The following is a 17610-nucleotide window of genomic DNA, read 5'->3' as shown; positions in this document are numbered from 1 at the left end:
GAATTTACACACACACACACACACTCTCAGAATAAATTAGTTCAGCAAGGTTGGAAGGTACGAGATCAATACGCATATTAAATCTGAGGTAACACATAAAGTATATTATCACTTTCTCTTTCTCGTTTTACCATCCACTGATATAGCCTTTTCAAATTCATTAATTCTATTATCTTTAGCTGATGAAGAATCCCATGATTATGGTTCTGCAGGTCAAGAAGTGCCTATGCCCAGAACAGACATTTTTTGAACACTGCACTACTAAATTCTTACAAATACTGCTTATTAATGGATTTTATCTTTGTTTTTTTTTCTTAAATATTTTATTTATTTGACAGACAGAGATCACAAGTAGGTAGAGAGGCAGGCAGACAGAGGAGGAAGCAGGCTCCCCGCTGAGCAGAAAGCCCGATGCAGGGGGCTCAATCCCAGGACCCTGAGATTATGACCTGAGCCGAAGGCAGAGGCTTTAACCCACTGAACCACCAAGGCGCCCCTAGATTTTATCTTTAAAAAATGAAAAGGAAGACTATTACCTGGACATAAAACACACCGGAGTCTTTCAGAATCCAGTACCATACCTAACAAACCAAATAGGCTCAAGTGGATAAACTTGCAGTCTTTTACAGGTTTCTCCTTAAGAGTATTCTATAACACACATCACATTGCTAAAAAGAGTAAATAGCCAGTATATTTTTGAAATAACATATCAATTTGGAATGCCACAGAAACAGAGGTTCCTTAACCTTGTAATAAAATCTGGATACGAAATATACAAGTTACTTGATGCTTTGGTGCCAGAAGCTGCTATCCTTAAAAAGAAATCCAGAGTTAAAAAAAAAAAAAAAAAAAAAAAAGACATGAAATTTCTTAGATTAGCAGACCCCCATGCTAAATACATTGTTGAGCCCAAAGTCTTTTTTGCAAGGAATTTTATAAAACAAAAAGACAAATTCATGGAGAAGTTCAAGCATTCCATCACAACTATACAAAATTTTTGTTTCCAATTTTGAAACAAACAGAATAATTGGGCTGGAAGGCCTTAAGGATGAGATCTGGCAAAGCCAAAAGAGCCGCCCTATTGCACCAGATAAAACTTAACATGGGCACTTACCAAATTTCTTTCATAAAACAACTTAGTACAGTTGAGGACAAACCAGCCATGATAATAAACAAGCCAGGGAAGGAGAGTACTTGGATAGCAGAGCATATGGCTATCCAAGGAAATTTCTGGAACAGTAAGAGTAGAGGACTACTTAACTCCTCTTCAAATTAATTATAAAGCTATTTTTTAAATTAAAAAAAAATTTTATGTAGAATGGACACTGGTAAGTAAGCCAGTGGAACAGAATACAGAGTCCAGAAACCAAATTGCCCATGTAAGATTTGGTTAATATAAGAGAGGAGTCACTATAAAGTTAATGAGGAATGGCCAGTATTGTTTAATAAAGATATTATGAGAACTGGCTATCAACATGAGATAGGATTTCTACCTTAAAACAATCATAAAATTTGATTTGGGGTGAATTAGGCATATTTTGAAATTTATACCTTCTGAAGGAAAATGGTTTTAGAAAAAAAATTTTTTCGAGAGTTTTTCAGACTCCAGGAAAGTAATAAATTTTTAAAACCTAACACAAAAAGGGCTCAATCATAAAGGAAAATGATGATAAATTTGACTAAATTTAACTGCAAAATTCTATATAATTAAAGACAGCCACAAACCACGTTAAAGTCAACCCACAAACAAAAAGCAGCCACGTAACAGAGTAAAGTAGGCATACAGATAATAAATTCACAATGACCAGTAAGTATATGAAATAAAGCTAATATTCTTTTTAGCCAAGGATATATGAATTAAAACAAAAAGCCATGCTCTCATAGCTCTTACTAGAAAGACTTAAAAATCCGAGAAGACTAAATACTGGTGATGAGGCAAGAAAACCAGAACTCTCTTACCTTACTGTTGGCAGCTCAGACTTGCACACCACTTTGGAGAGCAACTTGACAAGGTCTAAAATCACAGACTATACATATCAACTACCAAAAAATCCATTTGGGGGCAAATGTCCAAAACATCTAGGACATGTGCAGGAGAAAGTGTTATCAAGGATGTACACTTGCCGCACTGCTCAAAATAACAAAAAAAAATAAATAAATAAAAATAATTGAAATGAACGGGCAAGTAAACAGCAGTTATGTTGAGTGAAAAAGTAAGTCACAAAAGATTACATACAATAGGCTATTGCAAATAAATTTTTTTTAACTGCTATATATTATTTATGGATAGAAACACATGATAAAATATAAACTCTTAAATAGGGAAGAGTTACACCGACTTCAGAACAGCAGGTTGGCTCAGGGAGGGAAAGAGGAGATGGCATCAGGGAGAAGTACAAAACAGGAAGATTTTATTTCTTTAAAAATCAGAAGCAAATATGGCAAAATAGTTTGTGAGGAATACAAGGGCATTTATATTATTGTTATTATTACTCTGTATATTTGAAATATTTTATAATTAAAAAGAATCTTAATGGGCACATATGGTATAACAATCAAATAATAACAATCGTCCACACCACAAAAACTTATCAAATAATATTAAGCCACAGAAACTTATGTACATACATTAGAACATGTGATAAATAAGAGTTAAAAATAAATTCTAGAATTTGCGATTTACATTAGGATTTTAAATTAATAATTTTGCTAATGGGCTTTGAATCATGCAATTTTTAGTGTCCTTATGCTAAAATTTTAAGGGATGCTCTGCAGTTGTTAAAGCTGTATAAATAAAACTTTAATCAATGATATTCTGAATTTCAGTCTTATTCTGGAAAGCTTTTTCTTAAGCATATAAACAGTAACAAGCTTTACACTTATATTTACAAGTCTCAAAGAAATGTGTTAAGAGTCCTAAGTATGAAGAGTAGGTATTCCACTGAATTATAGTGTTTCACCAAGAACTTGACGCCCTAGATGCTAACAACGGGAAAACAATGCTCCATTATTCCCTTTTCTGTTCTACTTGAGGTCTGGGTCAGAAGCCAAGAAGTACCAATATTGGAAAAGTTATAAACAAGGTCTTATTATAAAACCATTTTTAAAGGAAAAGTGTGCAACTTTCACAGAGGAGTAACACAATCCTTTGGGATTACTATGTCAGAGAGACACATAGAGAATATTTTAAGAAAGGGATTAAGAAGAGGTAGTAGAATTTTGCTATCTGTTCTCACTGACTCCTTGAGTCTCAAGGCTATAAGATAATAAACACTAGGGAGAAAAATCCAAGAGACCGACAAAACTGGGCAGGACGCTGCATCTACATATTCAACTCAAGAGATCTATAATTCACGCATAATACTTCTCTCTCGACTATGATATTCTGACCACATTCATCCTATTTCAATAATAACCATTTTACCCAGGTGATGGTAAGCAGTGATTTTATTTAACATGACTTCTTTTTGCCAATTAAACATTTGCAACAGAGATGATCAGCTGATCTTTCAAGTAAACTTGCTATCAGATATGTTAATATTTCCCATGTAATGGAAGATTGCAAAAAAATTATTTCAAGTTCCAAACTTCCATACGTATATAACGTGGGCACAATTTTTTAAGGGTAACAGTGTTGTGGCAAACGGAACGTATTCACCTATTCCACTTCAGCCCATTTTACTGAATTTTACTTAGTACTAAAATTATTAACTTGTACTTCTAAAGGCTGGAAAAAATAAGCTCCCCCAAATCTCTAATTTAGTGTAACTTTGGCCAGTAAGAATAGCAAAATTTGCTTACAAAATTGAAAGCCTTCTACAACATTTTAAAATTTTTGTTTTTTCCATCAGTCTTAAGTTTCAGAAATACTTATTTCTTCCCTCTCAATAGAGGGATAACTACCACTCTGCTTCATGAATGAAATAATCTAATTCTGTTTCTCTCAACTTCATACCCTCTAGAGACTCACTCAAACGGAGTAATAAGCTCACTGACAAGAATGCAATTCATATTTCACTAACAAACGGAAATTCTTCCACAGCAACAAGTCAGTGCCGTGAATTTAATTTTCTGAATTTCATAACCCTTGATTAATGGAGACATCTTAAATTTCAGTTTACACTCTTTTATATAGGATTTCAGAGCATGCTTCAAATAGCTTATGATAAGCTATATTAATAGCTTGGCCTCATTTTTATCATTAAAATAATCTACAAATATCAGAATACTAATTAATTTTGTTCTGATAACTAATAAATAAATCTTAAAATATCTGTAGATATAAATCAACCCTCTCAATTCATTTGCCTCACTTGGACTCTTCTAGAACATAGGTCAACAAACCTAGTGGGCTTTTTAGTATAATATAGTTGTACAGTGCTTTCACAAATTCCAATTCTATAATTTAGGGTATTTCCATATTTATTTTTAAATATACAAAAAGATTAAACTATTAATATAAATATTTTCTCTCAAATATGTAATATTCTTATGTAAAAGAAAAGGTTTCCAAACATTTACAAAGCAATCTAAAGATAAGTAAACCTGATTTTAGGATCATTACATTAACCAAAATAATTTTCCAGAGAAGGTCCTATTTAAAAGTAACGCTCACTGGCCTCCTCCCATCAACACTTTAAGATGGATCCAGATCCACAGTCCTTGTTTGATTTTCTTCAGGGATCAATTCCAGTGGAAGGAAAAAATTTCAGAAAAAGGTCTCACGACAGAGTGGACAAGTGGATTTGTTGCTAGACGTAAACCATTTGTACTGGGAAAAAAAAAATGTTTTTTTAAATGTTAAAAGAACCTTTTAAAGCTGTCATTTTACATATACATCCAAGGTAAGCTTAACTATGATTAAGTGGAAAAGGGAAGATACCAACATTTTAGCTTCCCCCATTCCTCTCCAAAATCAACACAACTCAGTATTACTTCCAAAGGCTACAGTATAACTCTTTTTCCCTCAGCTCCCACACCACCCAACCACTAAGACATGTCAGGAAGACCTCCTTATGAAGCGACTGTACACTGGGCAGCTTTCTTTTCAATATGATGTTTAAAAAGAGTAAAGAGCTCTAAGACCCAGATGGCCCCTAGTTTTTTCAGTCTCCTTTATGGTCTAGATCTGACAGGACCATCTACTGTGTGAGAGAGCTATAATAAAAACACCCATTTATTAAAGTGCTTTGATGCTACCAGTCTCCGTAAATTAATAATTATTTTTTACAGATTTTGAAAAATCATTTTAATATGCCTCTTATTAACTACAAGTTTAACATCATTTTCTTTTCTAGATATCATACATATAAATATACATAAAATATAAATAAGTTAATTTCTCTTTGGGCTTACCAAGCAGGCTGAATGGAACTTTTTCTTGCATGTTCTACAGGCTTTTTTGGGAAGAGAATAGTTGAAGCCATGAATGACTGAGAAACATATCATGCAATCTTCAACACCCTCAAAACGTTTGTCTACATTATTTTTCCATAAAGCTAGGCCTTCCATAATACTTCCATTCTGTTAACAAAAAGGAAAAAAATAGAGTAAATATACTCTGAATACCAAAGTTATTTTTATTCAATTTCATAAATTTTAAAGTTGAATTTTAATTAACTAATTAATTTTTAAAAGATTTTATTTATTTGAGATAGAGAGAGGGAGAGTGAGCACAAGAGAGAGAGTGAGCCCAATGACATGGGGCTCGATCCCAGGATCCTGAGATCATGACTTGAGCTGAAGGCAGATGCTTAACCAACTGAGCCACTCAGGTGCCCCTAAATTTTAATTTAGAAAGAGAGAATATGCCTGGCTATATTCACATCTCCTAAGTTTTCTGAATGTTGGCTTTTAAAATGACCTGCCAAGTTTTAGAAACCAGATAGAATTTTTCTCCACTAAAGAAAGACCTGAAAGAAAGGTTTTGCACCAATACATCAAGTTTTATAGCTTCAACGTGCAAACAGCTACAGTATGTTTAAAAGTCAAAGATCTTTGAGAGTACTGGGATTTCTCTAATCACAAAAGGAGAGTTGGCATGTTAGACTAAAAGTAGCTCCAAAGTTATTCATCGATCCAGTATCTTACAAAAAGATTCCCTCTCAAACAATTTCTTTAACACCATGTATAGTTTTGTGTCATCCACAATGTGAGTGGAGTAAAGTCAACTCCTCTCAAAAACCAAAAAAAAAAAAAGAAATGCAGAACTTTAAAAAGGAAAACAGCTCAGTAGGTAGGGTCAGGTCACTCAGGCATACATCTGTGTTGACCCAAGGAAATACGGTATCTCTTCCAACCTCAATCAGAAGTGATATATTTTGTCTTACTGCCCTTTCAAAGAGGAGGTCGGAAGGACTAACTGGAAAGCCGAATGTACACACAGAAACTTACCTGATGGGTGAGATAAGTGCTTAACTGCAGCATCCAGTTCCGCCACTGCTGAACAGCCACACCTACTCTTTTCCCACTCTCCACAGTTATTGAACCCAAGGGGTAATTGGAAGGCAGCTGTATTATAAGTTCAATAACTATGTCCTCAATAGTGTAAGTAGCCATCACTTCTCTAGTAGTAGCTCGAGCTTTAACCTGCAACATAGGAAAGGTAATACTTTTTGTACATTTCTTTCCTTTCATACAAAACACATCTTGATAGCTTGACTATTAACAGTCAGTCTTCACTCAAAGTCCGAGGTAAACACGTTGGTTTACTGGACAAGAAATATTTATTACACAGGATTATATACCTGACATTTTATAGTGATTCTTATGAAATTGAAAGTTAGTTTCAAAAGAAATCCTGCTCATAAAAAAGTATGTTTTATGATATTAGGCTTGGCGCATAGTTTGAAACAGACCAGGACAGAATGAGTTAATTCCTGCTTTTCTTCCATACCCAGGGTATCAAATATCATTTGTATCTGGAAGTCTCCTAAGTCTTTCTCTGCCACAGAATTCCCTTGAGCTCTAAAGTCAACCATCAACTGTTAGATTTATAGTTTTCATACTAGCATTGCAAACAACATAAAACACAAATTATCATGCTTGACCTATGCACTCTTCTGACTGTCCTATTTCCAAGCTAAAAGCCATAGCATCATCTTAAATTTTTCCTTCTACCTCCTCCCAGATATTAACTAGCTACAAGTTTGGATAAATCATCACAAAATTTTTAACATACCTCTCCTTTTATGGAACATTCCCACTGATACTCCCTCACTCAGGCCCTCCTTGTTATTCACAATGTCTACACCAGTGTGTCTCCCCTGACTGTGTATTTGAACCCAAGCTCCATGTCAACAGCCTATACTATATATTGCAGTCAGAGCAATTTTACCAATTATTACACTGACACTGTCACTTGCCTCAAAGGAAAATTACCAGTGGCCAAATAGGACCAAATATTTTAGATAATCATTTGAGGCCTTTCCCAACATGGCCCTAATTCATCATGGAAGCAAGTGATTCTCTATTTACCTTCAGGAATCCTGCTCTGTATGAATGCTGGCTTATTCATCATTTCTTAGGGCAATTGCAGAAATTAAACTCTCATCTCCACGCTTTTTGCTTTTGCCATACTGTTCTCTCTATATACAACATCTTTCTCCTCACTGCCCCTAAAACACAACCCTGCCCACTTCAAAGTAATCATCCTCCATAAAGGTGCATCTAACCCCCTCAGTCAGATGAATCTTCCCCATGCTGACTGCAGAGCACTCTTCCTCTTAATGAGCCACTTTCCAGTTTCCAATGCAAAAAACATATCGGTAACACTTTTCCCTTTATTAGATGGTATATTTATTACACAATAGGAATTTAACCCCTAAACTGTCCATTTCCCAAGTGACTGACACACACTGCCTGGAATCTACAGGTATTCCAATATATATTTTGAACGAATTAATGAATGTCCAAAAACTTTGATGGGAATAAATGAAATTATAACATTGTTTCAATCTATACACTAAGACTTGATACCCAAGAATCAGAAAATAGACAACTTCTGTAAATTCTGAACCAATGGTTAATATTGTGATGATACTCACTACAAATGATAGACATAACCAGTACTCAAACAACTTTTCTGGAAAAAATTCAATATAATACTAACCGTCATGCCATTAAATAGTTGTGTACTTGTTTGCACAGAAGAAATTTCTTGAAAGGAAAGAACATTGCTGACATACTTGCTTGTAAATCTATCTACGATATTGAAAACACGCTTCTCACTACTATTCCACCACAGCCTAACCATGGCAGGCAAGTCTTTTAATGTCATATGATAGACTGAACAAGCCAAGTGTGGGATATGGTAGGGAAGAGTTGATGTTTCTGAGGAAAAAACAAATTCTTAATTAGTAACATGTATTTTTTACACAGAATAACAGACCAGAAAATCATTTTTAATTCCTTAACACTAGGAGCTAGAGATCAAAAAACAAATATACTGAAGAAACCACAACTCTAGAATATTCACTTTCTCTCACACATTCAAAATGAATCACTGGAATGGCAAAAAGAAGTGAAAAGAAAGAAGATCCCAAATGACACTGAAAAATCTGCCTAGACATAGCACTCTCTATCTCACAAGCTAGATCACAAAAAAGGGGAACATACATATCTTAAAAAGGACAACCCCAACCCCCTACACACAGGGAGTAGGAAAAGAAGTTAAATAGAAAGCAAGAAAAATTTAGGGGTGCCTGTCTGGCTCACTCGATGAAGCATGCAAATCACAATCTCCAGGTCATGAGTCTGAGTCCCACATTGGGTATAGAGATTATAAATAAATTAACTTTAAACAAAAAAAAGGAAAAATTTAAAGATTGTCTTCTTATAAATTATGAAAAGAGTTTGGTCCTTATACTTTCCCCAGACCTCACTGATATGTTATACAAAAATCCTAGAATATCTGTCTCAGTACTCGCAAGACATAGTGCCCTCCTCACGTCTTCAAGACATTTAAAAAATTTCAATTCTAAGGAAGCCACTTAAAACTCTGAAGTACAACTAGATGCATGCATGTTTATCCCCTGAGCTAAAATCTGAGCTCCTGGAGTAAAGGAAATAAATTTTACTCATCTTCCTTTCCCCAACTGAAGACTACTTATTTACAGGCCTACAAAACATTATCACCTAACAAATATTTGCTTACAGAACAAATGGTAACAGTCTCAACAAACAAAGCTTCAAAAATGTATACATTTCTTACCCTTAACACAAGATTTAACTGCATGTCCTATTTAGACAAATATGGAAAATCGTGCAGTTCAATCTTCTCATAGCCAGGACACGTTTGGGTTATTCTCCAAACTCTGGAGAGTACAGCATAATAAATACAACCTAATCTGGACCTAGTCTACCAGAAAGAACACAAGCACACATCATACTGACCTCTAATACTCAACTGGAGCTCTTCGGTAAAGAATGTTTTAGGATCCTTATTTGAGAGCTCAACAGCGGACTCTGCATAAGTTGGATTTTCTGGCATAAGCCTGAACAGGTGATAGAGCAATTTAGTCAAACTTTTTGTTTTTCGGAGGTACATTGAGTACAGTGCCCGAAGCTGGTGGAGAGTAAAGAATTTTTGTTATAAACCAAGTCAGTGAGAAGAACAAATCAAAGCACAATAGATAGTACAAGAACACAATGAAAAAGTTATTAATATGAAGACTTAGAATTACATGGAAGAGTACTACAAAATATATGCCACATTCTTACTTTCCAAACAAGTCAGCTGATGGCACTGTTCCCTTTCTTCATAAACAGCAGTTTTCACCATCTTCTCACTATCAACATATTCTAACATCGTTCTCAAACTATCTCCTTGTTAAAAAATTCACCTCTGCTTTCTCTAAGATAATCTACTCCCACAGATGATTTTCTCCCTCTCTTCCCAAGTGTTCCACATACCCCTTCTGCACCATAGTCCTTAATCTTACAGTAGTCCTGCTTAAAACTAATCCTTTTATGGCTGACCTCACCCTGTATCAAACACTCCAGCATCCCTTTAGAAAAGAGAGCACAAACTAGTAGTCCAAAATGTCTTAGGGTCGTTTTGTAAAGCAGGATTTCACTCAAAAATATGGATTTCTGGGGCGCCTAGGCAGCTCAGTCAGGTAAGTGTCCAATTCTTGGCTTTTGCTCAAGTCATGATCTCATGAGTCATGGGATTGAGTCCTGTGTCAGGCTCCCACTCAGTAGGGAGTCCGAAAAATCTCTCCCTTTGCCCTCCACTCATTCCCACAGGCGCAAACATACACACTCTCTCTCAAAATAAATAAATCTTTAAAAAAGTATATGGATTTCTGGTTCTTTTTGTAAAAAATAGGAAAAGCTTGTAAAATAAGTCAGAGAAAGACAAATACCATATGATTTCGGTCATATGTGGAATTTAAGAAACAAAGGAAAAAAAAAAAAGGAACAAACCAAAAAACAGATTCTCAACTACAGAGACAAACACTGATGGTTACCGGAGGGGAGGTGGGTGAGGGGTGGGTGAAATAGGTGATGGGGATTAGGGAGGGCACCTGTTGTGACAAGCACTGGGTGATGTACAGACTTAATGATCACTATATTGTACACCTACAACGAATACAATACTATACATTAACTGTAAAGGGATTAAAATACAATTTTAAGACATAGGAAAGTCTGGTACCACTAGGCGCACTAAAGGCATCTGTGTGCCTTAGAACTCATTCCTCAATAACCCACTTTTTATATGTTCACATTTACTTTGCAACTTTTTAGTATATCTACAGGTTTTAAAATCATTCTTCCCACTAAAGCATATATTTCCTCTCTTGGTGTAAGACACCATTTTCTAAACACTACAAATGCTCAAATACAAGTATCAAGTCACAGGATACAGAATTTATTTTTAAAATATGTTGATCAGGGCACCTGGGTGGCTAACTGGGTTAAGCCTCTGCCTTCAGCTCAGGTCATGATCCCAGGGTCCTAGGACAGAGCCCCACATCGGGCTCTACACTCAGCGGGGAGCCTGCTTCCCTCTCTCTCTCTGTGCCTGCCTCTCTGTCTACTTATGATCTCTGTCAAATAAATAAATAAAAATCTTTAAAAAAATAAAATAAAATATGTTGATCAAAGTACCTAGCAATGGAGAAATCTGGAGGGCACCACCTTTCTGAGTAACCAAACTTACTATTACCAATAAAGGACACATATTCTATGCTTCCTGAGGTGACACACTGAGGACACATCTCCACCATGCAGTAAGTACTCTTGCTCAAAATTAACCAGAAACTGATCATGAGGAAACAATCAGACAAATCCACATCCTAAGAGAGTCTACAAAATAACTAACCTCAATGACAATAAAGAAAAGAAAGGGAAATTATGGGTTAAAGAAAAATGACAAACATGATCCTTGATAAATCCTCAACAGAGACGGAACAAAACCATAAAGGACATTATAGGTACAACCAACAATATCTGAATACAAATTAGATATTGCATTAAAATTAAATTTGTGTATAATAACTATACCAACACATTTTTATAGAAACATGTCTTTGTTCTTAGGAGACACATGTTTAAATACTTTCTGTAATGCATCATGAGTCTGCAACTTTCAAATAGATCAGCAGAGAAAAGTAAATACAGAGAAAACATGTACAAAGGTACCAACACTAGGATGCCTGGGTTGTTCAGTGGGTTGGGCGTCCAACTTGGTTTCAGCTCAAGTCATGATCTCAAGAGTCATGAGATCAAGCCCCGTGTTAGGCCCCCTGCTCAGCATGCATGAAATTCTCTTTCTCCTCCCTCTCCCTACTATGCACTCTCTCTCTCCAAAAATAAATAAGTAAATCTTCAAAGGTAGTAACATTTTTAAGTATCTGTGACTCTAGGAAAAAGGTACATGACTTTTCATTGAATTATTCTCCCACCTCCTAAGTCTGAATTAAAAAAAAAAAAAGTTGGAAGTAGAATTTTTAAAAACTAATCGGTCAAGCAGAGAGAGTCAATTATCATATGGTTTCACTTATTTGTGGAGCATAACAAACAGCATGGAGGACATGGGGAGTTAGAAAGGAGAAGGGAGTTGGGGGAAATTGGAAGGGGAGGTGAACCATGAGAGACTATGGACTCTGAAAACAATCTGAGGGTTTTGAAGGGGTGGGGAGTGGGAGGTTGGGGGAACCAGGTGGTGGTTATTAGAGAGGGCACGGATTGCATGGAGCACTGGGTGTGGTGAAAAAATAATGAATACTGTTATGCTGAAAATAAATAAAAAATAAATTAAAAAAAAAGAAAAGAAAAAAGGAAAAAAAAAACAAAACTAATGATACATATCAATGGATTTTTTTGATAAAGGTTAGTATCCAAAATATACAAAGAACTTATAAAACTCAACAATGAAAAAACAAAAATAATCCAGTTGAAAAAATGGGCAGAAGACATAAATAGACATTCTTCCAAAGAAGACATACAGATGGCCAACAGACACACAAAAAGATTATCAATATCACTCATCATCAGGGAAATGCAAATCAAAACTACAATGACATACCATCTCACACCTGTCTGAATGGCAAAAATCAAAAACACAAGAAACAAGTTGGCAAAGACGCGCAAAAAAAAGGAACCCTCTTATACTGCTGGTGGGTAATGCAAACTGTAAAGCCATTCTGGAAAACAGTATGGCGGTTCCTCAAAAGAGATAATATAGAACTACCCTGGATGACTAGCTGGTTCCGTCAGTAGAACACACAATCCCTGACCTAAGGGTTGAGTTCAAGCCCCATGTTGAGCGTAGAGCCTACCAAAAAACAGTAACATTAACAAAAAAATGTCAGGTAATCTTCAAAGAAAAATAGGTCTGTTGTGGGTGGCACAGACCAACTGACCTGCAGCACTGAAATAACTAAAGTACTGTTACATTCCATTAAAATAAATAAATAAGTAAAACTACCCTACGATCCAGCACTACTGGTATTTACCCAAAAGATACAAATATACAGATTCGAAGGGGTACATGTACCCTGATGCTTACAGCAATACTATCAACAATAGCCCAATTATGGAAGGAGCCCAAATGTCCATCAACTGATGAATGGATAAAGAAGATGTGGCATATATATACAATGGGATATTACTCAGTCATCAAGAAGAATGAAACTTGCCATTTGCAGCAACATAGATGAAGCTAGAGAGTATAATGCTAAGCAAAGTAAGTTAGAGAAAGACGAATACCATATGATCTCACTCAAATGTGGAATTTAAGAAATAAAACTGATGAACATAGGGGGAAAAGAAAGACAGACAAACCATTAGAAGATTTTTTTTTTCTTTGACAGAGAGAGAGAGCATGAGCAGTGGGGAGGAACAAGGGAAAAGGGAGAATGCGGGGCTCAATCCTAGGATCCCACCATCATGACCTTAGCTGAAGGCAGACGCTTAACTGACTGAGCCACCCAGGCGCCCCAAGAAATTTTATTTTTTATTTTTTATTTTTTTTTAAACTATTATTTTTTAAGATTTTATTTATTTATTTGACAGAGAGAAATCACAAGTAGACGGAGAGGCAGGCAGAGAGAAAGAGAGGGAAGCAGGCTCCCTGCTGAGCAGAGAGCCCGATGCGGGACTCGATCCCAGGACCCTGAGATCATGACCTGAGCTGAAGGCAGTGGCTTAACCCACTGAGCCACCCAGGCGCCCCAAGAAATTTTTTTTTTTAAAGATTTTATTTATTTGACAGACAGAGATCACAAGTAGGCAGAAAGGCAGGCGGGGTGGGATGGGGGGGAAGCAGGCTTCCTGCTGAGCAGAGAGCCCGATGCAGGGCTCGATCCCAGGACCCTGAGATCATGACCTGAGCTGAAGGCAGAGGCTTTAACCCACTGAGCCACCCAGGCGCCCTGAAATTTTTTTTTTTAAATGGGAAACTACAGGGATGCCTGGGTGGCTCAGTTGGTTGGACAACTGCCTTCGGCTCAAGTCATGATCCCGCATCGGGCTCCCAGCTCCACAGGGAGTCTGCTTCTCTCTCTGCCCTTCCCCTCACTCATGCTCTCAAATAAATAAATAAAATCTTTAAAAAGGGGGGGGGGCACCTGGGTGGCTCAGTGGGTCAAAGCTGCTGCCTTTGGCTCAGGTCATGATCTCAGGGTCCTGGGATCGAGCCCCGCATCGGGCTCTCTGCTCAGTGGAGAGCCTGCTTCCCCTCCTTCTCTCTGTGCCTGCCTCTCTGCCTACCTGTGATCTCTCTCTCTCTGTCAAATAAATACATAAAATTTAAAAAAAAATTTTTTTTAAATGGGAAACTACAGAATTATTTTATTATTTATATATTTTTTAATTAATTAATTAATTAATTTGAGAGAGAGCACATGAGCAGGGCAGAGGGAGACAGATGAACAGACTCCCGAGTGAGGAGGAAGCTCAATGCAGGGCTCAATCCCTGGACTCCAGGATCACGACCTAAGTGGAAGGCAGATGCTCAACAGACTGACTCACCTAGGCACCCCAAGAAACTCTTAACTATAAAGAACAAACTGAGGGTTGCTAGAGTGGAGATGGGTAGGGTAATGGGCTAATTGGGTGATAGGTATTAAGGAGGGCATTTGTGAGAGCACTGGGCATTATATCTAAGTCATGAATCACTAAATTCTACTCTACTCCTGAAACTACTATTACACTGGAAGTTAACAAACTGGAATTTAAATAAAAACTTAAAAAAAAAAATCAATGGACTTTTAAAAACACATGTATATTATCCAGAAATCCCCTAGGCATACAACACAAGAGAAATGAAAATATATGTCCACCCAAAAATCCATATACAATGTTCACAGCAGCTTTATTCACAACAACCAAAAAATCAAAACAACCTAAATGTCCATCAATGGATAAATGAATAAACAAAATGTGGGGTGCGCCTGGGTGGCTCAGTGGGTTAAGCCGCTGCCTTCGGCTCAGGTCATGATCTCAGGGTCCTGGGATCAAGCCCCGCATCAGGCTCTCTGCTCAGTGGGGAGCCTGCTTCCTCCTCTCTCTCTCTGCCTGCCTCTCTGCCTACTTGTGATCTCTCTCTGTCAAGTAAATAAATAAAATATTTAAAAAAACAAACAAACAAAATGTGGTATACTCATCATATAGTGGAATATTATTCAGCCATAAAAAGGAACATAGTATATGCCATAACATGCATGAATTTGAAAACATTATGCTAAGTGAAATATGCCAGACACAAAAGACCATATATATGAAATGTTCACAAGAGGCAAATCCATAGAGTCAGAACACAGAATAGTGGCTGCCAGGGGCTGGAGGGTCTGAAAGGAAATGGGAACTGACTGCAAATGGGTAGAGGTTTCTTTTTTTTCAGATGTTGAAAATGTTCTAAAATTAGAAAGTAGTGATATTTGTACAATTTTGTGAATATGGCACAAACACCAAACAGTAGACTTTAAGTAAGTAAATTTGATAGTATGTGAAAAGCATATTATTAGTAAAGCTATGAAACACGAAGCTCATGGCTTTGTTCCAATTCAATCTGATTCACTAGTAGTTGTTGATTTTCCTAAGAAAAAGGTTTTTAAAAGGCCCAAATTTAGGACCAATTACAGTGCTTTTTAAAAATTTCCATTTGCAGGACGCCTAGACACCTCGATCAGTTGAGCATCTGTCTTCAGCTCTGGACATGATCCCAGGGTCCTTGGATCGAGTCCTGTGTTGGGCTCCCTGCTCAGTGCATGCCTGCCTCTCCCTCTGCTTGTGCTCTTTCTCTCTCTGAGATATAAAAAAATAAAATCTTAAAAAAAATATTCTGTTTGCTTTAGGATTTATCTAATTAGGCTATTAACTGAGTTATTCTGGTTTAACTGTCATAGTGCAGTTCAAGTTCCAGGCTCACTAAATGCTGCTGTACTGTCCCCTTACCCCAATTCTGGAAAAAGTGACGCATGGACATTCTCTAAATCTCTGAATATAAGATGATAAAAAGAAAACTCTTACACATGGAAGCCTCACTTTGCTGCAATTTTTTAGAGATCAACAATATTTTAAGAAACAAATATGAAAGCCCGAAAAGGATTACTTGAAATACATCACCAACAAATAAAACGAGCCCAAGTCACAAACATAAGTGGCTGGCCTAGATCATTGCTGCCTCTGTAATTTCATCTTCCCTTTAGATAAACGAATGCAAAGATGCATTCATGTTCATTTATTTGTACCAAGGTATGAGTTATTAGCAACAACATAAGTTATAACTTAGGAATTCTGAAAAATCACATTGGAAATGATTGCCATATTTAATCACACCTTAAATGTAAGGTAATAAACCTTTATTGCATTAAGCTATCAAAGAAAGCCATTGTTTATATTAAAAAAGCCATCAGTTTATTTAACTGATTCAATCAACATTTAATTGGAACTTTCTAAAGTGGGGATCTGCCTAAAGAAAAAGAAAAGAAAAGAAAAAACCTGGAAATTTTTCCAGCGTTCCAGCTTTCTTCCTAGACATTGAGATCTTTCTTCCTAAACATGAGACAACAGAGACATCTAGTGGCTGCTAGAATAATTTGGGCAAAATAATTATTTTAGGATTTTTTTTTTTTTCTTAACCACTTGGGAGATTAACTGTTTGTATTACATAGGTAGCATTTCACAAATCTGGCTCTAAACACTGATTCTGAAATAAGATAAATTCCCCATGATGTATTTTTTAAAAAGATTTTATTTATTTATTTGACAGAGAGAGATCACAAGTAGGCAGAGAGAGGAGGAAACAGGCTCCCTGCCAAGCAGAGAGCCCAATGGGGGGGGGGGGGGCGGGGCCTGGATCCCAGGACCCTGGGATCATGACCTGAGCTTAAGGCAGAGGCTTTAACCCACTGAGCCACCTAGGAACCCCCGCAATGATGTATTAACTGAAATCTCCATAGGGTCAGAAGTTGACCACAGTGGGGGGAAAAAAAAAAACCAGCAAAAGCCAATTTCTTTGGAATTATTATTATGATAATATAACATTAAATTATATAAATCTTGTTTCCTGCAATAAAAAGACTTGGTAGCTACATTCAGTTAGAAAAAAATTAACTCCAGCACATTCCAGAGATTACTTTTGCAAAAACCTGTGTCTGTGCACGTACATGTGGGGAAGGAGGGGAGGATAAGGAAGTTAAGGGACAGAAAGAGCAGAATGTCTGAAGTTAGCAGAAAAGATTAAAATGAGAGGCATTTCCCTTTTTTTCAAAAAGAGGGGAAACAAAGGATTTAGAATAGTAACAGAAACACACAGAGGACAGAACTATCAAAAGTTATCACATATTTATTTACCTGAGATGAAGCAGCTTTGAAGAAAGTAAGTATTAATTTCCAGGTGAGGAGGTATCCCAGAACATAGCAGAAGTCTTCACTCAGTGGCTTAATAGTAACTATCTGTCCAACAGGAATACACCCCAAAACATTTTCTAGCAAGTCCTCTTGAGTGCTAAGAAGAGACATCAACACTGCCGGTGGTGACCTATGAATCAATGATTAAACACCACAATTTCCTTCATAACTTATTCCTTAAAAAACTAAAACCATGTATAAACTTTAAGCATTTTAGAAAAATCTTTCTATTTTCCAAAAATCATT

The 17610-nt window shown here is 36.5% G+C and overlaps 1 protein-coding gene across 3 annotated transcripts in view; it reads right to left on the bottom strand.

The window, feature by feature from the left end:
• Positions 1-2394: 2394 nt before the first annotated feature.
• The window catches only part of LTN1 (listerin E3 ubiquitin protein ligase 1), a 69482-nt gene continuing 54266 nt past the window's right edge, over positions 2395-17610 (bottom strand). For all 3 annotated transcript variants that reach the window (XM_082706394.1, XM_082706392.1, XM_082706393.1), the window contains exons 25-30: positions 17308-17494; positions 9394-9565; positions 8111-8331; positions 6394-6588; positions 5356-5523; positions 2395-4771 (exon numbers count right to left, since the gene is read on the bottom strand). In XM_082706394.1, coding sequence (XP_082562520.1) covers positions 4709-4771; positions 5356-5523; positions 6394-6588; positions 8111-8331; positions 9394-9565; positions 17308-17494 — 1006 coding nt within the window. In that variant the 3' untranslated portion in view covers positions 2395-4708. The remainder of the gene's footprint in view (positions 4772-5355; positions 5524-6393; positions 6589-8110; positions 8332-9393; positions 9566-17307; positions 17495-17610) is intronic.

This window comes from Mustela nivalis (genome assembly GCF_964662115.1).
Source record: "Mustela nivalis genome assembly, chromosome: 1".
In the NCBI taxonomy this organism is placed as follows: Eukaryota; Metazoa; Chordata; class Mammalia; order Carnivora; family Mustelidae; genus Mustela; species Mustela nivalis.
Note: the sequence above shows the minus strand (reverse complement) of the source record. Positions and strands in the feature narration are given on the sequence as shown.